The 23,669-nt window shown below is 42.2% G+C and overlaps 1 protein-coding gene across 1 annotated transcript; it reads left to right on the top strand.

Annotated features, from left to right (window-relative positions):
• The first annotated feature begins 4,071 nt into the window (after positions 1 to 4,071).
• LOC140716225 (olfactomedin-4-like) lies at positions 4,072 to 22,676 on the top strand. Its single transcript, XM_073028845.1, has 6 exons — positions 4,072 to 4,147; positions 4,633 to 4,709; positions 6,419 to 6,571; positions 15,634 to 15,843; positions 18,509 to 18,659; positions 21,225 to 22,676. The coding sequence occupies exons 2-6, from the start codon at positions 4,650 to 4,652 to the stop codon at positions 22,034 to 22,036; spliced, it is 1,386 nt and encodes a 461-aa protein (XP_072884946.1). The 5' UTR covers positions 4,072 to 4,147; positions 4,633 to 4,649; the 3' UTR covers positions 22,037 to 22,676.
• Positions 22,677 to 23,669: the final 993 nt, after the last annotated feature.

The following is a 23,669-nucleotide window of genomic DNA, read 5'->3' as shown; positions in this document are numbered from 1 at the left end:
CCTCTTGTGGCAACCATTTCAGCCCTGGCAAAAAGCCACTGACTATCCACACGATCAATGCCTCTCATCAACTTGTACACCTCTATCAGGTCACCTCTCATCCTCCTCTGCTCCAAAGAGAAAAGGCCAAGTTCATTCAACCTATTCTCATAAGGCATGCTCCCCAATCCAGGCAACATCCTTGTAAATCTCCTCTGCACCCTTTCTATGGCTTCCACATCCTTTCTGTACTGAGGCGACCAGAAATGACAGTTCTCCAAGTGGGGTCTGACCAGGGTCTTATATAGCTGCAAAATTACCTCTCACCTCCTAAGTTCAATTCCACAATTGATGAAGGCCAATACACCATAAGCCTTCTGAATCAGAGTCAACCTGTGCAGCTGCTTTGAGCATCCTATGGACTCAGACACCAAGATCCCTCTGATCCTCCACACTGCCAAGAGTCTTACCATTAATACTTTATTCTATCTTCATATTTGGCCTTCCAAAATGAACCACTTTACACTTAACTGGGTTGAACTCCATCTGCCACTTCTCAGCCTAGTTGTCATGAGGAGCATTGGGAGTGGACCCAAAAGCAAGCCAGGAACAGGACTAGGCACAAGGAGGAAGCAAGGAAAGGACACCGGACATGACACAGGCCCCAGACAAGACAAGGATTCCAGGCCTAGGCTAGGGCTTGACTAGGATAGCAGAACCAGGACATGGAACTGGCAACCAGGAGCCTAGGCTTAGACTCCAAGCCAGAGACTGGACAAGGACCCAGAACCTGGGTCTTGACTCAGGCTCGGACTCCAGAACCAGGCGAGGACAAGACATGGCTACAGGATAAGGAGAGGCAACAGGACAGGACGTGAGACTCATGGACAGGACAAGGGAACCCCAGCACCAGGCTGGGAAAGGCACATGACAAGACAAGAACACAATGCCACATCTTGGACAGGGCAAGGACCTTGGACTTGACTGGGACTGGACAAGACCCCGAAGCCTTGACTTGGTCGTGGAAGAGACAGGAACACAGAGCCTAGATCAAGGAAGAACAGGAATGCAGAACACAGAGCCAAGGTAGAAACAGGAACATGGAACACTGAGCCAGGACCCCTCCTTGGGTACAGGACAGAGCCAGGACTCATTACACAGAACACAATGAGACAGTTCCCAACACTAGGTAGCAGCAAAACAGCCAGACCTACCTAGTAAAGGTATGGACATGGACAGACAGTTCCAGGCAAGGCAAGGCCCCAGGCACATGTTGCAGAGCAGGGCTCCAGAGGGAAGGAAGAGAACAGTCCAGACTCAGGATAACATCAATGACAGCCTGACTTACCCAACAGAGGCAAGGACAGGATACCAACAGGACTAACCTACACAGAGGCAAGGACAGGATACCAACAGGACTAACCTACACAGAGGCAAGGACAGGATACCAACAAGACAAACCAGCACCTACACTTGAACCCAGGGCCACTTATATTCCGGGCCCCAAGACAAGAATCAGGTGCCAACAATTAAGCCCCAAATGAGACAAGGGAACACCAGAAGACCTGGAGTCTGGTGTCCATGGACCGGACTGTGAGCCAGAACACAGATTTTACGGACCGGACCATGACACCAGTTTTGCATCCTATCAATATCCCACTGTAACCTCTGACAGTTCTCCACATTGTACACAGCACCTCCCACCTTTGTGTTATCAGCAAACTTACTAACCCATCCCTCCACTTCCTCATCCAGGTCATTTATGAAAATCACAAAAAGTAAGGGTCCCAGAACAGATCTCTGAGGCACACCACTGGTGACCAACCTCCATGCAAAATATGACCCTTCTACAACCACTCTTTGCCTTCTGTTTCTGGATCCACAAAGCAATGTCCTCTTGGATCCCATGCCTTCTTACTTTCTCAATAAGACTTGCATAGGGTACCTTATCAAATGCCTTGCTGATATCCATATACACTACATCAACAGCTCTTCCTTCATCAATGTGTTTAGTCACATCCTCAAAAAATTCGATCAGGCTCGTTAGGCACGATCTGCCTTTGACAAAACCATGCTGATTATTCCTAATCATATTATACCTCTCCAAATGTTCATAAATCCTGCTTCTCAGGATCTTCTCCATCAACTTACCAACCGCTGAGATAAGACTCACTGGTCTATAATTTCATGGGCTATCCCTACTCCCTTTCTTGAATAAAGGAACAACATTAGCAACCATCCAATCCTCCAGAACCTCTCCCGTCCCCATTGATGATTCAAAGATCATCGCCAGAGGCTCAGCAATCTCCTCCCTTGCCCCCCACAGTAGCCTGGGATACATCTCATCTGGTCCCAGTGACCTATCCAACTTGATGCTTTCCAAAAGCTCTGGCACATCATCTTTCTTAATATCTACATGCTCAAACTTTTCAGTCTGCTGCAAGTCATCACTACTATCATCAAGATCCTTTTCCATAGTGAATACTGAAGCAAAGTATTCATTAAGTGCCTTAAGTATGATAATGTATTTGGTAACAGGAACAATAGTGCAGAGTATTACCTAAATGGGGAAAATATTCAAACATCAGAGGTGCAAAAGGACTTGGAAGACCTTGTGTAAGACTTCCAGAAGGTTAATTCACAGGTTGAGTCTGTGGTAAAGAAGGCAAATGCAATTTTGGCATTTATTTCAAGGGAAATAGAATATGAAATCAAGGAGATAATACTGAATGTTTTTAAGACACCAGTCAGGCCACACTTGGAGTATTGTCTTTTTGGCCCCCTTATCTCAGAAAGGATGTATTGTTTTTAGAGAGAGTCCTCAAGAAGTTCACAAGGATGATTCTGGGAATGAAGTGGTTAACATAGGAAGAATGTTTGGCAGCTTTGGGTCTGTACTCACTGAAACTTAGAAGAATGAGTGGGGATCTCACCAAAACCTTCCGAACATTGAAAGGACTAGATAAGGTAGATGTGGAGAGGACGCTTCCTTTGGTGGGGATATCCAGAACTAGAGGTCACAGCCTCAAAACTGAAGGGCGTCCTTCTAGAACAGAAGTAAGGAGGAAATTTTAGCCAAATAGTAGTGAATCTGGGGGAAGCTCTGCCACAGTCTGTGGTGGAGGCCAAGTTGTGGATATATCAAATTGGAAGTTGATAGATTCCTGAATAGCTGGGGGATCAAAGGATATGGTGAGCGGGCAGCTGTATGTGATTGAACGGGACCCCATATCAGCCATGATGAAATGGTGAAGCAGACTCTATGGGCTGATTGGCCTGATGTTGCTCCTATGTCCAGGTGACTTATCTACCTTCAGACCTTTTAGTTTCTGGAAAGCCTTCTCTCTAATTATGGTAACTTCACACACTTCTTGACCCCTGAAACCTAGGACTTCCACCATACTGCTACTGTCTTCCACTGCGAAGACTGTTGAAAAATACTTATTCAGTTAATCAGCCATTTTGTTGGCCCCATTAATATCTCTGCAGCACCGTTTTCCACTGCTCTGATAACCACTCTCATCTCTCTTTCACACTTTATGTTTCAGAAGCATCTTTTAGCATCCTTTTGGTAAACTTTTGGCTAGCTTACTTTCATATTCCGTCTTTACTTTCTTAATGATTTTTTTGTTGGAAGAGTAGTAGATAGTTGAGTGTTTGAGCTAGAGAGGGTGGGCACCCAAGTTTGCAGCAGTAAGGCAAAGAATGGGCAGCTCTAAGATTCTGGACTAATCAGAACATTAGCTTCCACTGAATCTAAGGTTGCACAGGAAGCACAAATAATGGGAGGCCAGGGGTAGCCATACCTATAATGATTAAGGCCAAAGCTTGCTAGTTTTCTCCTGAAATTCCAGAAACTCCCTAACCCTAATTCATGGTGAGGATTAGAAGTTAATTAATTACATTTTAAAAGGTTAATTTTTATCAAGTTCAGAGAGAGCAGCTGTGACTCATTGATGTTTTATCAGTAAACTTGGTGTTTGATCTCACCGTTTGTGTTTACCTGTCCAGATAACAAATGGCACCGGTATCAACAAAGGGAGATAATGATGCTGATATACACATAGTCTCATGCCTATATAACCCAGGAAGGCCTCTGATGAGCCACTCACTGCTCTGGGTGTCAACGATCTAAGAGACTTGGCATTTGCTCTTTACCTGCTGACAGGTTGGTAGATCTCAGAATCATTGAGTTACAGAGCATGGAAATGGGTTGCTTGCCTCAAATGGCCTATCTGACCAAAGTATCTACCTGATCTAATCTCATTTGCCTGCTTTTGTCCCATATACCTCAAAATGTTCCTGTCTCTTTATGTACCTGCTGAAATGCCATTGAAATATTGTACCCTCCTGTAGCAGCACGTTCCATATACTCATGAGCCCCTCAGTGTAAAAATATTTAAATCCCTTTAAATCTTTCCTCTCTCACTTTACACCTCAGCCTCTGGGCTTAGATGGGTAATGTAAGGAGCTATTTTATCTCTCACTGATTCTCTGATCTGTTCTCAAAATATTTAAAAATGATTGCGTCAAAAGAATGCTTTGATTGTTGGTAAGTATGGCATTGGAGGAGCCAAAATTGGCTAAATGGTCTCATTTTTATGGTTTTCTATGTGACTGATATCTAACATTCCTAAATTCATTCTTTTTTAGGTGTGGTTGAAGGAATAATGGCAACATTGTTCCTGCTAATGATTATAGCTCTTCTGCAGCCCTCTGCACAGATGACTGTGAGTTTGTTTCTAATTTTCATTTACTTGATCTAACATTGTTCCTCCTCTCAGTTTTTACTGTAATTGAGTAGATCAGTGTGACTGAACAGTGAACAGAGCAGTCAACTCCTTCCAGAGTGTATCTCCATTTGTGCTCTAACCATGTGCAGAATGTCAGGAAGCAGAGTTCTCACTACAGTCAATGAGAAATGATTGAACACTATTTCCTGTAAATTTCTATACAAATATTCATCTTATTGTAAAATCAAAGTTGAGTTTATTGTCATATGCACAAGTACGTAGATTTGCAATGAAAAACTTACAGCAGCATCATAGCATCAAATCGGCTGCATTCACAAGAAAAAACATTATATAACTGTAAATTTATACACAATTCTAACAAAAAAATCCCGAAGCTCATTGTGATGTGAAGTGGAGAAGCTAGTCATGGTGTAGGATTAGGGTTGTGCTGGCTGGTTTCAGAACCAAATGACTGAGGGGAAGCAACAGAGGAGTAGCTGTCCTCGAACCTGTGGTGTGAGATTTCAGGCTTCTGTACTTCCTGCCTGATGGTACTTGCAAGAAGATGGTATGTTCTGGCTGATGGGAATCTTTGATGACAAATGTTGCCTTCTTGAGGCAGCGCCTCATGGATTTGGTTGGGGAGGGATTGTCAGTGGTGGGGAGGGTTTGCCATCGTGTGTTGAGTTGGGGAGGGAATGCAAACGGTGCGGAAGATTGCCTCATTTATTGGATAGAGCTCACCTGTACCCTGTAACTACTTATGTTTCTTATATAGCAGATCATGATGTTATCAGTCAGGGTACTTTCGAAAGGACTGACTATTATCTGAAGTTTTCTTCCTGACGATCAGTAATGTTCTGGTCGAGGTGATAAGCTGTGTTCTGTTTACAATAGAGTCATAGAACATTACAGCACAGAAACAAACGCTTTGGCCTCTCTACTCTGTGTTGAACTATTATTGTTCCTAGTCTCATTGACCTGCACCCAGACCATAGCTCTCCATATCCCTTCCATCCCTGAACCAATCCAAATTTCTCTAAAATGTTGAAATTGAACCACATTCACCACTGCCACTGACAGCTTGTTCCACACTATTGCCACCCCCTGAGTGAAGAATCCTCTACATATTCCCCTTAGGGTTTCACCTGTTACCCAACCTCAGTGGAAAAAGCCTGCTTGCATTTACCCTATTTATATCTTGCAAAATTTTGTATACATTTATCTCATCTCCCCTCACTCTCCTATGGTCCATGGAATAAAATCACATTCTGTTCCAATGTTCTGTATAACTCAGTTCCACAAGTCCTGTCAACATTCTCATAAAGTATCTTCTGGACTCTTTCAATCTTATTGACATCTTTCTTGTAGGTAGGAGAGGTAGGAATAAATCTAGATTTATTTTACAATTTTGTCCTATGTAGTAATGGATTAAAACATTTTTATATAGAGCTACACTAAATCTGATGTACAACCTGTCAGGGGCAAATCCAAAAGCCCCATCTGGAGTATTATAGTTTATCAATGTCTCTCCAACTTTGCTTCTACCTGTCGCCACTCTATATACCCTTTATGTTGTTACTGAGGCTCGTGTTCACACTTCACTCACTGATGAATTGTTAATGTAACTCAATAAGAATTACTTGTGAACTGAGCACCAGCCAGATATTTGCATTATTATTAACAATATGTTGATGTGGTTACAGGTTTCCACGGCTGTCAATGGAACAGTGAACAGTGAAGGACTATGTGTCTGCACAGTGATATTGCCTGATAACACATTCCCAGTGGAAAAAATGGAATATTTGGAAGCAACAACAACAGAACTGAGTATCAGTGTCCAAAGTGAAATCAGCAAGGTATGAAAATTGATTTACAGTACAATCCTATTGGACTTTTGGACAATGCCAACTATAACACCAATGAAGGTTGATTGCAGACTGCTGGTGATTTCAGTACACAAATTCCTTTAAGGTTATTCCCACCCCAGGGATCTGACAACAGAATTCAAGCTTCCCACATTACAAAAGCTACACAATGCAAAAATGCCAGAATTGCAGTGGTACATATTGTAACAGCTAGACATTAAAACAGCTTCTGCATATTACTACAATAGTTGCGCAGTAAAAGAATGGGTTCATATTACAAGAACAGCACATAACATAGGAGTAGAATTAGGTCTGCTCCACCACTTCATGAAGGCTGATCTAATTTTCCTCTCAACCCCAATCTCTGCCTTCTCCCCTTATCCTTCGTGCCCCGATGAATCAAGAATCTATCAATCTGGGCTGTAAATATACGTAACGACTTGGTCTCCACAGCCACAGCAATGAATATTCAAGGGTATACGTCCTATCGAAAGGACAGACAGGTGGGCAGAGGGGGTGGGGTGGCTCTGCTGGTGAGAAATGAAATTCAGTCCCTTGCGAGGGGTGACATAGAATCAGGAGATGTAGAATCAGTATGGATAGAACTGAGAAATTGTAAGGGCAAAAAGACCCTAATGGGAGTTATTTACAGGCCCCCAAATAGTAGCCTGGATATAGGGTGCAAGTTGAATCAAGAGCTAAAATTAGCATGTCGCAAAGGTAATGCTACAGTTGTAATGGGGGATTTCAACATGCAGGCAGACTGGGAAAATCAGGTTGGTATTGGACCCCAAGAAAGGGAGTTTGTGGAGTGCCTCCGAGATGGATTCTTAGAACAGCTTGTACTGGAGCCTACCAGGGAGAAAGAAATTCTGGATCTAGTGTTGTGTCATGAACCGGATTTGATAAGGGAACTCAAGGTAAAGGAGCCATTAGGGGGTAGTGACCATAATATGATAAGTTTTAATCTACAGTTTGAGAGGAAGAAGGGAAAATCTGAAGAGTCAGTGTTACAGTTGAACAGAGGAACCTATGGAGCCATGAGGGAGGAACTGGCCAAAGTTGACTGGAAGGATACCCTAGCAGGGATGACAGTGGAACAACAATGGGAGGTATTTCTGGGAATAATACAGAAGCTGCAGGATCAGTTCATTCCAAAGAGGAAGAAAGATTCTAAGGGAAGTAGGGGGCGATCATGGCTGACAAGAGAAGTCAAGGACAGTATAAAAATAAAAGAGAAGAAGTATAACATAGCAAAGATGAGTGGGAAGCCAGAGGATTGGGAAGCTTTTAAAGAGCAACAGAAGATAACTAAAAGGCAATACAGGGAGAAAAGATGGGGTACAAAGGTAAGCTAGCCAAAAATATAAAGGAGGATAGTAAAAGCTTCTTTAGGTATGTGAAGAGGAAAAACATTTGTTAAGACCAAAGTTGGGCCCTTGAAGGCAGAAATGGGTGAATTTATTATGGGGAACAAGGAAATGGCAGATGAGTTGAACAGGTACTTTGGATCTGTCTTCACTAGGGAAGACACAGACAATCTCCCAGATGTAATAGTGGCCAGAGGACCTAGGGTAACGGAGGAACTGAAGGAAATTCACATTAGGTAGAAAATGGTGTTGGGTAGACTGATGGGACTGAAGGCTGATAAATCCCCAGGGCCTGATGGTCTGCATCCCAGGGTACTTAAGTCGTGGATGCATTGGTAATCATTTTCCAATGTTCTATAGATTCAGGATCAGTTCCTGATGATTGGAGGGTAGCTAATGTTATCCCACTTTTTAAGAAAGGAAGGAGAGAGAAAACAGGGAATTATAGACCAGTTAGCCTGACATCAGTGGTGGGGAAGATGCTGGAGTAAATTATAAAAGATGAAATAACAGCATATTTGGATAGCAGTAAATGGATCGGTCCAAGTCAGCATGCTTGACTAATCTTCTGGAATTTTTTGAGGATGTAACTATGAAAATGGACAAGGGGGAGCCAGTGGATGTAGTGTACCTGGACTTTCAGAAAGCCTTTGATAAAGTCTCACATAGGAGATTAATGGGCAAAATTAGAGCACATGGTATTGGGGGTAGGGTACTAAAATGAATAGAAAATTGGTTGGCAGACAGGAAACAAAGAGTAGGGATTAACGGGTCCTTTTCAGAATGGCAGGCAGTGACTAGTGGGGTACTGCAAGGCTTGGTGCTGGGACTGCAGCTATTTACAATATACATTAATGATTTAGATGAAGGGATTAAAATTAGCAAATTTGCAGATGACACAAAGCTGGGTGGCAGTGTGAAATATGAGGAGGATGTTAGGAGAATGCAGGGTGACTTGGACAGGTTGGGTGAGTGGGCAGATGCATGGCAGATGCAGTTTAATGTGGATAAATGTGAGGTTATCCACTTTGGTGGCAAGAACAGGAAGGCAGATTACTATCTGAATGGTGTCAAGTTAGGAAAAGGGGAAGTACAACGAGATCTAGGTGTTTTTGTACATCAGTCACTGAAAGCAAGCATGCAGGTACAGCAGGCAGTGAAGGAAGTTAATGGCATGTTGGCCTACATAACAAGGGGAGTTGAGTATAGGTGCAAAGAGGTCCTTCTGCAGTTGTACAGGGCCCTGGTGAGACCACACCTGGAGTATTGTGTTCAATTTTGGTCTCCAAATTTGAGGAAGGACATTCTTGCTATTGAGGGAGTGCAGCGTAGGTTCACGAGGTTAATTCCCGGGATAGTGGGACTGTCATATGTTGAAAGATTGGAGCGATTGGGCTTGTATACACTGGAATTTAGAAAGATGAGAGGGAATCTGATTGAAACATATGGGATTATTAAGGGATTGGACACGCTAGAGGCAGGAAACATGTTCCCGATGTTGGGGGAGTCCAGAACCAGAGGCCACAGTTTAAGAATAAGGGGTAGGCCATTTAGAACAGAGTTGAGGAAAAACTTTTTCACTCAGAGAGTTGTGGATCTGTGGAATGCTCTGCCTCAGAAGGCAGTGGAGGCCAATTCTCTGGATGCTTTCAAGAATGAATTAGATAGAGCTCTTAAAGATAGCGGAGCCAAGGGATATGGGGAGAAGGCAGGAACGGGGTACTGACTGTGGATGATCAGACATGATCACATTGAATGGCAGTGCTGGCTGGAAGGGCTGAATGGTCTACTCCTTCACCTATTGTCTATTGCCACCTGTTTCAATTAATTCTACAGATTCACCACTCTCTGGCTAAAATAATTCTTCATCTCCATTCTAAAAGGATACCCCTCTGTTCTGAGGCTGTGTCCTCTGATCCTAGACTCTCCCACCACAGGAAAAATCCTCTCCACTTCCACTCTATCAAGGCCTTTCAACATTTGATAGGTTTCAATTAGGTCACCCCTCATTCTTCTGAATTCCAGTGAATACGGGCCCAGAGCCATCAAACGCTCTTTATATGACAAGATGTTCAATCCTGGAATCATTTTTGTGAACCTCCTTTGAAGTGTCCCCAGTTTCAGCACATCCTTTCTAAGATAAGGGGCTCAAAACCACTCACAATTCTCCAAGTGAGACCTCGCCAGTGCTTTATAAAGCCTGAACATTACATTGTTGCTTTTATAATCTAGTCCACTCAAAATGAATGCTAACATCGCTTTTACCTTCCTCACCAGTGACTCAATTTGCAAATTTACCTTTAGGGAATACTGCACAAGAACTCACAAGTCCCATTGTGTCTCAGTTTTCTTTTAATATTGTCTCTTCAGTTAGAAAATAGTCTACCATTTTATTTCTTCTACCAAAGTGCATGACCATACAAATCCCTACGCTGTATTCCATCTACCACTTAAATATGCTGTATGTATACACACAACAGCTACACCTTGTAAACCAGAAGACCAGAAGACCAGAAAACATAGGAGCAATATATTAGGCTAATTAGCCCATTGAATCTGCTCTGCCATTCCATCATCTCAATCCCATTCTCCTGCCTTCTCCCCATAAACTTCCACACCTTTCAAATCAAAAAACTGTCAACCTCTATTTTAAGTTTATCCAATGACTTGACCTTCACAGCCATGTTTGCCAATCTTTGCTTCTGGCACAGAGTCTGGCCCTATAGCTTGGAAGAGTATGGAAAGGAAGAAGGCAGCAGTGATAGGGGACTCTATAGCTAGGGGGTCAGACAGGTGATTCTGTGGATGCAGGAAAGAAATGTGGATTGTAGTTTGCCTCCCAGGTACCAGGGTCTGAGATGTTTCTAAACACATCCACAATATCCTGAAGTGGGAAGGAGAACAGCCAGATGTCGTGGTACATATTGGTACCAACAACATAGGTAGGAAAAGGGGGGAGGTCCTAAAAACAGATTACAGGGAGTTCGTAAGGAAGTTCAGAAGCAGGACCTCAAAGGTAGTAACCTTGGGAATTCTGCCTGTGCCATGCGACAGTGAGTATAGGAAAAGGGTGAGGTGGAGGATAAATGTGTGGCTGAGGGATTGGAGCAGGGGGGCAAGGATTCAGATTTCTGGATCGTTGGGACCTCTTTTGGCGCAGGTGTGACCTGTACAAAAATGATGGGTTGCACTTGAATCCCAGGGGGACCAATATCCTGGCAGGGAGGTCTGTTAAGGCTATTGGGGAGCGTTTAAACTAGAATTGCTGGGGAGTGGGAACCAAACTGAAGAGACGTAGGAAGGGTGATTGGCTCACAAATAGAGAAAGCTTGGAGACAGTGCGAGAGGAAAGATAGGCAGGCGATAGAGAAGGGATACGCTCAGACTGTTGGATTGAGATGTGTCTATTTTAACGCAAGAAGCCTCATGAACAAAGTGGATGAGCTTAGAGCGTGGATCAGTACTTGGAGCTACAGTATGATGTTGCAGCCATTACAGAGACTTGGATAGTTCAGGGGCAGGAATGGTTACTTAGAGTGCCAGGCTTTAGATGTTTCAGAAAAGACAGAGAGGGAGACAAAAGAGGTGGGGGTGTGGCACTGCTGATCAGAGATAGTGTCACGGCTGCAGAAAAGGAGGACGACATGGAGGGATTGGCTTCTGAGTCTCTGTGTGTGGAAGTTAGAAACAGGAAGGGGGTCAATAACTCTACTGGGTATTTTTTATAGACCACCCAATAGTGTTACATACCCCGTGGGTATCTTGTGATTGTCTTATGACCATGATGTAATTGAGTATCTGGTGAGCATGATGTAATGGTCTTGTGATGGTGGGGTGATGTAATTTCCTGCCAGTTTGAGGTCATGTGATCACCTGTTTCAACAGGTGTAAAAGGGGAAAGCCTTGCTGTGATGCAGGTCAGTTCGTTGTTTAATTTGTTAGTGACTCCGTTATGCTGCGTATTTGATTTCATGACGCAGTTTCGTTTTAAAGTGGAGTTTTAATTTCTACTGTAAGAATCATTGCGCTGGCAGTTTTGAAAATTGCTGCCAGTTATGTTGATTTATCTTTGAGTTAATTTTAAAGTCTAAGTATTGGAGAGTGAAGCTTTTACCAAAGTACGGGGAAGCCAAAGGATTGAGTAAAGTTGATGTTGTCGGCGGTAATACAGGATCGACCTTACTGAATCTTCATTCAGGAAGTAGTAACCTGCACCCGAGATAGCTCCTGCATTGTGAAAGCAGAAAGAGCTGGTGCAATGTGTTATTCGCCAAAGAAAAAGGTCAGTTCCTTTAAGCCATTTTTATTTCCTTTGTTGGAAATCCTTTGGGCAAGGCATATTTTGGCTGGGATCAGCAGTAATGTCACGTCGTCGAGGAATTCGTTACTTCAGGAAAGTCTCTCCTAATTGACTGTATAAATCACTTGGACTTTTGCATTTATCACTTTAAGAACTGTGCTCGCATTTACTACTTGTTCGAGTTGCCGTATAGCAGATAACTTCTGGTTAAGTTAGTCGTTTGTTTACTTTTTTTTTGTTGAGCTGTGTTCTAATAAATGTCTCTTTGTTTATAAAAACCCTGTCTCAATTCTTTATTCATTGTTGCTGGATCATAACAATAGTAACAGTGACATCGAGGAGCAGATAGGGAGACAGATATGGAAAGGTGTAATAATAACAGGGTTGTCATGATCGGGGATCTTAATTTCCCAAATACTGATTGGCATGTTGCTAGGTGTGTTCAGGAAGGTTTCCAGACACAGTATGTAGATAAGCCTACAAGAGGAGAGGCTGTATTTGATCAGGTATTGGGAAATGAACCTGGTCAAGTATCAGATCTCTCAGTGGGAGAGCATTTTGGAGGTAGTGATCACAATTCTGGTAGTGACCTGACGAGATGTACCCCAGGCTACTATGGGAGGAGAGGGAGGAGATTGCTGAGCCTCTGACAATGATCTTTGCATCATCAATGGAGATGGGAGAGGTTCTGGAGGATTGGAGGGTTGCAGATGTTGTTCGCTCATTCAAGAAAGGGAGTAGAGATAGCCCAGGAGATTATAGACCAGTGAGTCTTACTTCAGTGGTTGGTAAGTTGATGGAAAAGACCCTGAGAGTTTGGAATTATGAACATTTGGATAAGCATAGTATGATTAGGAAAAGTCAACATGGCTTTGTCAAAGGCAGGTCATGCCTTACGAGCCTGATTGATTTTTTTTTTGAGGATGTGACTAAACACATTGATGAAGGAAGAGCAGTAGATGTGGTGTATATGGATTTCAGCAAGACATTTGACAAGGTACCCATGCAAGGTTTATTGAGAAAGTATGGAGGCATGGGAACCAAGGGGACCTTGCTTTGTGGATCCAGAATTGGCTTGCCCACAGAAGGCAAAGAATGGTTGTAGACGTCATGTTCTTCATGGAGGTTGGTGACCAGTGGTGTGCCTCAGGGATCTGTTCTGGAACCCCTTCTCTTTGTTATTTTTATAAATGACGTGGATGAGGAAGTGGAGGGATGAGTTAGTAAATTTGCTGATGATGCAAAGGTTTGGGGGTGTTGTGGATAGTGTGGCGGGCTGTCAGAGGTTACAGTGGGACATCAATAGAATGCAAAACTGGGCTGAGAAGTGGCAGATGGAGTTCAACTTGGATAAGTGTGAGGTGGTTCATTTTGGTAGGCCAACTATGATGGCAGAATATAGTATTAATGGTAAGGCTCTTGGCAGTGTGGAGGATCAGATGGATCTTGGGGTCCGAGTCCATAGGACACTCAAAGCTGCTGTGCAAGTTGACTCTGTGGTTAAGAAGGCATATGGTGCATTGGCCTTCATCAACTGTGGGATTTAGCTTAAGGGATGAGAAGTAATGTTACAGCCATATAGAACTCTGGTCAGACCCCACTTGGAGTACTGTGCTCAGTTTTGGTCACCTCACTGTAGGAGGGATGTGGAAACTATAGAAAGGGTGCAGAGGAGATTTACAAGGATGTTGCCTGGTTTGGGGAGCATGCCTTATGAAAATAGATTGAGTGAACTTGGCCTTTTTTCCTTGGAGTGGCAGAGGATGAGAGGTGACCTGATAGAGGTGTTCAAGATAATAAGAGGCATTGATCATGTGGATAGTCAGAGGCTTTTTCCCAGGGCTGAAATGGCTAACATGAGAGGGCACAGTTTGAAAGTGCTTGGATGTAGGTATAGAGGAGTTGTCAGTGGTAAGTTTTTTACTCAGAGTGTTGAGTTTGTAGAATGTGCTGCCAGTGACGGTGGTGGAGGCGGATACGATAGGGTCTTTTAAGAGGCTCCTGGATAGGTACATGCAGTTTAGAAAAATAGAGGGCTATGGGTAATCCTAGGTAATTTCTAAAGTAAGTACATGTTCGGCACAGGATTGTGGGTTGAAAGGCCTGTATTGTGCTGTAGGTTTTGTATGTTTCTAAGTCTACAGATTTACCACCATTTTGGCTAAAGAAGTTCCTCCTTCTTTCCATTCTATAGGGACCTCCTTGTATTCTGAAGCTGTGCCCTCTGGTCTTAGACTCTCCTATTAGTGGAAGCATCCTCTCCATGTCAACTCCATCTAACCCTTTCAATATTCAGTACATTTCATGAGATTCCTCCTTTATTTCTAAACTTCAGCAAGTACAGGTCCAGAGCCAGCCATCATTCCTCGTACATTAATCCTTTCTTTACTAGGATCATTCTTATAAACGTCCTCTGTACCCTCTCAATGGCAACACATTCTTTCCTGGATTAGGGATCCAAAACCGATGCCTTATAGGTTCAAAGCATTACATCCTTCCTTTATATTGCATTATATTCTAGTCCTCGCAAAATGAATGTTAACATTGCATTTGCCTTTCTTATCACCACCTCAACTTACAAGCTAACCTTTAGGGAATTCTGCACTAGGACTCCCAAGTCCCTTTGCTTCTCTAATTTATGAATTTTCTCCTTATTTAGAAAATAGTTCACCCCTTCATTCCTATTACCAAGGTGCATGACCATACATTTCCCTACACTGTATTCCATCTGCAACTTCATTGCCCATTTTCCTAATCTATCCAAGTCCTTCTGCTGACTCCCTGTTTCATCAATACTGCAGACTTGGCTACAAAGGCATCAATTCCATCATACAGATCATTAACATACAACACAAAAAGTAATGGGGCTAACACCAGCCCCTGCAGAACACCTCTAGTCACCAAGAGCGAACCAGAAAGGACCACCTTTATCCTTACTGTTGGCCTTCTGCTACTCAATTAACCTTCTCTCCATGCCAATATCTTTAATATCATCTGGTCTTATCATGTTGAGCAGCCTTACGTGCAACATCTTGCCAAGCCATTATAACTGTAGTTATTTGTTCCAACAATACTTGCACATTATCAAAATTAAAGGGAAAGTAAAACTCATAATGCAGGCTGATATAGAAAATACTAGAGGAACTGAATAGGCCTGGTAGCATCAATTGAGGGAAGTGGATTGCTGATGTTTCGGTCTGATATCCTTCAACAGTACTGTGTGGCTGATTGAATTCCTTGTCCATTTTGTAATGTTCTAGCTTAACAGCGTCTGCAGTCGTTCTAGTGTCTCAAAATGCAGGCTTTTTCTGAGATATGAATGGTTCCTTTGTGTCTGGAGGGGACAGTAAACCAAATGCCTTTGCTGTGTTTCCTCTGTCCAGGTACAACAATACGCACAGATTATCTCAGTCCACATGGTGAAGCTGCGGAATCTTACCCAGCGAGTAGAGAGCATCGAGGCAGGAGGCTCCTACACTCAACTCGACTTTGAGCTGCTTAAACTGGAGATCCAAGAGCTGGTGTCACTCACCAATCAGCTGAAGGTCACATTCAACGGAAGCAACACCATCATCAACCAGCTTTACATAGAGGTCAGGATGTCACACTTTACACACTCAATTCTCCCTGTGTTTATAGTGAATATTTAATTATCGATAAAATGACCTAGTCAATACTGATACAATGACAGTAAATGATTGGCTTCATGAGGATAAGACTACATGTAATAACATCAGAAAAGATAATGTGTTTAAATACTTGCCTAATCTTCATCCTCTGTCTAAGTTCCGTTGATTCTGAAAGGAAAGCAATCAATGTCTTTTTAAAATAATTCTATATTTTCTGACATTTAAAAAGAGTTAAATGCCTTGTTTTTTTTTTCTTAAACCTACTCGTAAATTATTTCTCAAGTCCCCTTCTAGATCTCCTGTCTATTCTTCATCTCCTCCATGGTTACCTTGTAACTCTCTAGGCCCTTGTCTGATCATTGCTTCCTAAACCTTAAGTAAACTTCTTTGTTCCTCTTGACTGGAAGTTCCACATCTCTAACAAAACAAACATAAATTAACATAAACTTAATTTAACAAATTAATGCCTAAACTTCTTTTTCCAAAATGGAATACTTCAAAACATGGAAGAATTGGAACTATCTGAAGAAACTATTTAAAGTTATCCAACATTTAACTTTGTCCCTCTCAATAGTTTCTGTCCTTCCGATGGACAGAAGTGAGATTTCTGAGCCAAGTCTAAGTTGAAGCATTAAATTCCAGCCTAGCCTTAGCTTATACTGGTTGGACATATATCCATGTAAGAATGGGAATTCTTGACACCAGACAGGGATTTTTTGGTGGGTCCTTGAGTAGCCTTTGGTATTATACTGAACAACCTGCATCAGTACCTTGGAGCCAACTACTACAGTCAAGGTCACTGTGTAGGTGAGTTCCACTTACAACATGATTGCTAGGTCTGTACTCTGGAATGTCCAAGCCTACACCAGAGGGACTACAACCATTCAAGATGTTGGCTCTCCTCCTCATTCTTAATATCTAACGGTAGCCTATCAAGTTTCTGTTTAAATCTTCAATGGATTCAGTCACTTCAACATCCCCTAAACAAACCATTGCTTGAATATTCAATTGAACAAGTCACATATACATTGAATTGAATTGACTTTATTTCTTACAATCCTTCATGTACACGAAGAGTAAAAATCTTTACGTTACGTCTCTCTAAACGTGCAATGTGCAATCATAGAAATTTATATTAAATAGAACAGTCAATGTAACATAGAAATACACTCAAAATCAGTGTAGTCAGTCTGATGGCCTGGTGGAAGAAGCTGTCCTGGAGCCTGTTGGTCCTGGCTTTTATGCTGCGGTACCATTTCTTGGATGGTAGCAGCTGGAACAGTTTGTGGTTGGGGTAACTTGGGTCCCCAATGATCCTTCGGGCCCTTTTTTTCACACCTGTCTTTGTAAATGTCCTGAATCAAGGGAAGTTCATAACTACAGATGTGCTGGGCTGTCTGCACCACTCTGTGGAATCCTGTGATTAAGGGAAGTACAGTTCCCATACTAGGCAGTGATGCAGCCAGTCAGGATGATCTCAATTGTGCCTCTGTAGAAAGTTCTTAGGATTTGAGGGTCCACACCAAATTTCCTCAACTGTCTGAGGTGAAAGAAGCATTGTCATGCCTTTTTGACCATACAGCTGGTGTGTACAGACCATGTGAGATCCTTGGTGATGTGAATGCTGAGGAACTTAAAGTCATTTACCCTCTGAGCCCCAGATCCATTGATGTAAATAGGGGTTAGCCAGTCTCCATTCCTCCTGTAATCCACAACCAGCTCATTGTGGCTACAAGAACAGGTCAGGGTCTGGGTAGCCAACAGTGTGTGACTCACTTGCTGACACAGCAAGTCTTTCCATCATCTATAGTACAAAGTATAAATCAGGAGTGCAATGGAACGCTTTTCACTTGCTGAATGAGTGAAGCTTCAACAACTCTCAACATCATCCGGGATCAAACAGACAGCTTGGTTAACTCCCCATCTACCTCTGCCCAGAGTAGCTGCAGTGTGTACCATCTACAAAATGCACTCAGTCACTGCCTAGGCCATCTCCACAGCATCTTCTCCACATTCCATGAAGGATGCAGGCAGCAGATGCAGCAAGGGACACAACCTGGTGGATTTCCCATCCCCTCATACAACTCTGATCTTCTGTCATTGCTGTGTCTATATCCTGGTACACCACCCCAACAGAACAGCAGAACTATCTTCACCAGAAGGATCAGAGTGGTTAAAGAACAAGATTCACCACCATCTTCTTAAGAGAAATTTAGTGAGGGGCTTTTAATCCTGGCTCCACCTGTGAAGCACAGATATTGGAAAATAAACACTTTAAAAAATAGTTTGCTTCCTTAAAATATTGAAAAGCAACCACTTTCTCCTTCAGGGAGAAGAAATGATTTTTCATGGACACAGTTTGCCAACCTCTGGTCCCAGGTGTAGAATGGAGAACTCCAGCCTGAGGTATCAGCCCTACAGAATGGTCAACAGCTCTGGGCAGGGTGGTGACAACTGCCCCAACAGTAGTTTTCCTCTCTGCTTTTCCCTGTAGAAGGATGACAGTTGACATCAAGATTCAGTTCCATTTTGGTACAAGACATAAGTTAACCTGTACCAGTTGTTATGAATGAGATAATTTTTACTTGGCTCCTAACTGGTCCTCCCTTTAATGTTTCCTTTGCTTCAGATTCAGAACATATCAATCATCGTGCACCAACTGGAATCATATGACAAGAACAACGTCCTGCAGATCCGCAAGGAGATTACAGCACTGAAGGAGCGACTGGCAGAGTGCGAGAAGAACCAGGTTCAAACAACCCCTCCACCAATTGATTACGGTCAGTTACTGATGAACCCTAACCGATGATCAGAGAGGAAGGCATGATAGGAGTACTTAACTGAATCATTGAGCCATCGTTGATGGCCATATTAGTTATTGCAAGGTTTAAGAGTCCGCTGCAATGTGGACTGAAAATATTTTTTATCTCCTGGAATGAGAGAGGGAGTGGGAAGGGGAAATAGAAAGAGGGAGAGGGGGAACAAAGATGGAGGGGGAGAGAGAAACAGTGAAGGGGAGGGAGGAGAGATAAAGGGAATGAGAAGGAGAATGAGGGAGAAAAAGAAACAAAGAAATAGTCAGGAGAGAGAATGAGAGAAAGTAAGGAAAAGAAATAGAGAAAACAGTATAGTGAGAAACAAAGAAATAGATCTTGTGGAGAGAAGGAAAGGGGAGAGAGAGGGACAGAGATAAAGAGAGGGCAGAGGGAGAGAAAGAGAGGGTGATGGTAAAACAATGGACAAAAAAGAAAACAAATCATCCTCTTTCATTCTCTCTGTTACACCAGGATCTTGAAGGAGCTGGCTTGGAAGTTGGTGCCAATGTCCTCATTGATTAACTTCTGAGTGCTTCTCAGGGAATCTGTCATTCCTTTACATCAATCTCTCATTCTGTGTGTTGTTTTATTAATGTCTGCTGACTCCTTTCTCTTTATGTACCTCTCAGGGTACATATTTCTGCTCATTCTCCTCATGATATCCACTCCAAGGTCTTTCTCTTTCTCACACTCTCTCTCTATCCCTATCTCTTTCTCTCCTCATTCTATTCCTCCTGTCTTCTCTTTTGCCAATTCTCATTTTTAACTTTTTCTTTCTCTTTTGATTTTTCTATCTCTGTCACACCAAGTTCTCTTATTTGTTTCTCTATCTGTCCACTCTGTTTTCTCCATCGCCCTCTCTCTTCCATCTCTATCATCTAGTATCTCTACCATCTCTCTTTCTCTTTCTCTTTCTAATCCTCCCTCTGTATGTCTCTACCTCTTGCTCTCACCCTCCACACCAAGATCTGTTTCTCTCTCTGTACTGTATTTACTCCATTTCTCTCTCTCAGTTTCTCTCACTCCTTCTGCCCATCTCTTTCCATTCTTCTTTCTCTTGACACTCTCCTCTTTTCTCTTTCTGCCTCTCTCTTCCTCATTCTCTTTGTTTCTCCTTCCCCTTCACTTTTTCTCCCTTTTCCCCTCTTTTTCTCCCTCAAAGTCTTCTCTCTATTTTTCTTTCTCCCACTCTCTCTATTCAATATCTCTGTTTCTTCATTTCTTCTCTCTCCACCTAGTCTGTTTTCCTATCTCACTTTCTCTCTATCTCTCTCTCCCTCCCTTTTTCTGTTGCTACACCATCCCTTTCTTTCTGTCTCTCTCCCTCCTCATTAACCCCTTAGTTTCTCCTGCTATGTTTCAACCATCTTTTCCACGTCATGAGGGGAGAAGTTTAGAAAAGTATCTAAAAAAAATGACCTGGTTTCCAGAATGGGAACAATGCACAGCAAAGAGATAATTTTGATTTAAGGTGGTGTAGATTTATGGTGAGAAGGGAGGGATGTGATGGGGACTTGTGAGACAGTGTATTTACTCAGATAAGAATATGGAATGAGCTGCCAGAGAAGATACTCGAAGCAGGTTCAGTGATGACTTTCAAAATACAATTGAACAGGTACGTGGATAGGAAAGAATATGGGCCAGATTGGGATCAGATTGGACAGACATCTTATTCAATTGGGTCAGTGGGCCTATTTGCACGCTCTATGACTCAATGACTCTGCAGGTATATTAATGGACAATAGACAATAGGTGCAGCAGTAGGCCATTTGGCCCTTCAAGCCAGCACCGCCATTCAATGTGATCATGGCTGATCATCCACAATCAGTACCCCGTTCCTGTCTTCTCCCCATATCCCTTGACTCCACTATCTTTAAGGGCTCTATCTAACTCTTTCTTGAAAGCATCCAGAGAATTAGCCTCCATTGCCTTCTGAGGCAGAGCATTCCATAGATCCACAACTCTCTGGGTAAAAAAGTTTTTCCTGAACTCTGTTCTAAATGGCCTACCCCTTATTCTAAACTATGGCCTCTGGTTCTGGACTCCCCCAACATCAGGAACATGTTTCTGCCCTAGTGTGTCCAATCCCTTAATAATCTTATATGTTTCAATCAGATCCCCTCTCATCCTTCTAAATTCCAGTGTATACGAGCCCAGTCGCTCCAATCCTTCAACATATGACAGTCCCGCCATCCCGGGAATTAACCTCGTGAACCTACGCTCACTCCCTCAATAGTAAGAATGTCCTTCTTCAAATTTGGAGACCAAAACTGAACACAATACTCCAGGTATGGTCTCACAGGGCCCTGTACAAATGCAGAAGGACCTCTTTGCTCCTATACTCAACTCCCTTTGTTATGAAAGCCAACATGCCATTAGCTTTATTATGTTAATGATAAACTAATTCAGTTCAATTCAATCCACTCCAGAAAACCAAACAAGGGAAATACATTCTGTGACTATCTCCAGAAATAATGTATGTAAAATAGAAGTGATTACTTCATAATAATATATTTTTTGTATTGACAGGGAGCTGCAAACATGGTGGACTCCTCAATATAACCAAGCCTTTTGTGACACAGCTGAACTATTGGGGATCAGGTTACAAATATGGAACATGGGGCAAAGATCCTTCTCCCCTACCCACTAAAAAAGAACTGTACTTTGTGGTTCCAGGCAATAGCGAAAACCAATTTGATAACTTCCGACTACATACTTCATACGATGATTTATTGATCTACAAAAATGGAATTGACAAAAGACTTGGATATTATGACAATTACAACAGAGCGCAGGGAAGTGGGATGGTTTTATACAATAATTCAGTGTATTACAACTGTTACAACAGTAGGCAAATGTGCAGGTGTAATGTAGACACACAGGTGGTGGAGAAATCAACATTGACAAATGCAGCCTACAATAACCGATTCTCTTATCAGGGTGTTAATTACCAGGACATGGACTTCTCTGTGGATGAAACTGGCCTGTGGGTCATTTACTCCACTGAACAAAATGCTGGGAATATTGTTATCAGTAAAATTAACACTACATCTTTCACTGTGGAGAGGACGTGGGTCACTAGACAATTCAAACCTGGTGTGACCAATGCCTTTATGATCTGTGGGGTGTTGTATGCGATTAGACCAGTGAGCACACGGGTGGAGGAAATTTTCTATACATTTGATACCAGAACTGGTGAGGAAGGTACGCTTGCTTTAAAGATGGATAAAGTGATGGAGACATTACAGAGCATCAGCTACAACCCCTCTGATCACAAGCTGTATGTCTACAATGATGGCTACCAAGTGATTTATGATGTGATATTCAAACCTGATCAATAATTATCAGTTGAAGCAGAATAACATTCAATCACCTGTAACCATGTGCAAAGTGATCAGCAGAGACTGGAAATCATTGGGAAATCAGGGTCTGGATTTGAATTTCTGTAGCTGAATATCAATTTATATTTCACCTCCAAGTTAATGTTAAAGTTAAAACAGCAAAACCATGCTGCTGAAAACAAATCACTCAATTGCAAGTTCGGATGAATCCTATTTATAAACATCCTGTATTCTGATTGTGACGATGTTTTGTTCATCCTAATTAGTGCTGGGACTATTTGCCTGCAAGAGTAAGGTTACTGATCCTAGGTTGCAGCCTATGGGTTTGGATGACTGTACAATCAATGTTACACTGCGTCTAGTGATACAATTCCACTCCTTTTATATTCCATAAGGTTTACTGGGCAAGTGGTAAAGTCAACATGAAGATGGTTGTCTTAATACTAATAATCATGTCATACTAATGAACAAACAATCCCAGCTTGACTGGGGGTGGGTGGTTGTGATGGTTGGAAACTCAGGCATGGTGGAGATATTAACTTATTTCTGAATCTGTTACTATCACTAATTATCAGATGTAATGTAATGTCCTTATGGAGAAATTATATTCCAAACCCACAAATTAATTAATAAAAGCAAAATCTACAAGTCTGTTGCATGATTTTATTCTGCGTTTTATTTTCAGACATTTATTCTTATTCAAACATTTGTATATTTCCCCTTTCAATTTTTACCACACTTTGGCCTCATGCACCAGCTGAGGTAACACTTAGTGGGGCTGTTGCAATGATCTCAATGCCTCCTAAAACTGTTTCTTCCCAACCTACCCTCCTTTGGAACTCCAATAAATTAGTTGGAAGTAAGTGAATTCAGCAAATTTAATAAATACTTGGATCAATTTTATATCTGATTACCTGAAGTAGTCAGCTGGCAATACATTACCTGCAAACTCCTCTGCAGGCTGATGGAAACAGAAAGAACTTCTAGCATTTCCAGAGGGAACTGCAGGCATAGAATCTGGTGTAACAGAAGAAAAAGCTGCAGGAACTCAATACATCAGGCAACATCTATGGGAAGTTGGTGTTTTAAGTCAAGATTTCATCTGGTTCAAATGTTGAATCTTGGCTGAAAAGTTTTACTGTTCACAGATGCTGCCTGACCCACTGAGTTCCTGCAGCTTTTTGTTGAATGGAGGAAATATTCCCTACATTTTCACCTCTATAATGTTTGCACATTCCATTCTTATCTCTGTTCATCAGCAACTGAAAACCTTCCCATATCCCTCAGAACTTCCAGACCTTTTGTTCTTTTCTCAACTTATGTTCATCTATCTGTGTCATCAGAAATGTCAGCGACCAAGACGTGGGAGTCTTCATTGAAGTGATAAATAAAACTTGGAAAATGTTGCGCACAACCCTCATGACACAGCACTTAGTACATTTTGCCAATTCACTTACACCCACCATCTGGTTTCTGGTATCTTGCCAATCTTCTATCTACATTACTTCTTAGATATGAGGATTTATTCTCCAATAAACCTTGTGCCAGCACTTTACAACATGCCTTCTGGAAATCTAAAGACACTGTGTCCATTGCTATCATTTTATTCGCATCATATGTTGTTCTTCCAATT

The sequence above is a fragment of the Hemitrygon akajei genome, chromosome 25, assembly GCF_048418815.1.
Source record: "Hemitrygon akajei chromosome 25, sHemAka1.3, whole genome shotgun sequence".
Taxonomy (NCBI): domain Eukaryota; kingdom Metazoa; phylum Chordata; class Chondrichthyes; order Myliobatiformes; family Dasyatidae; genus Hemitrygon; species Hemitrygon akajei.
Note: the sequence above shows the minus strand (reverse complement) of the source record. Positions and strands in the feature narration are given on the sequence as shown.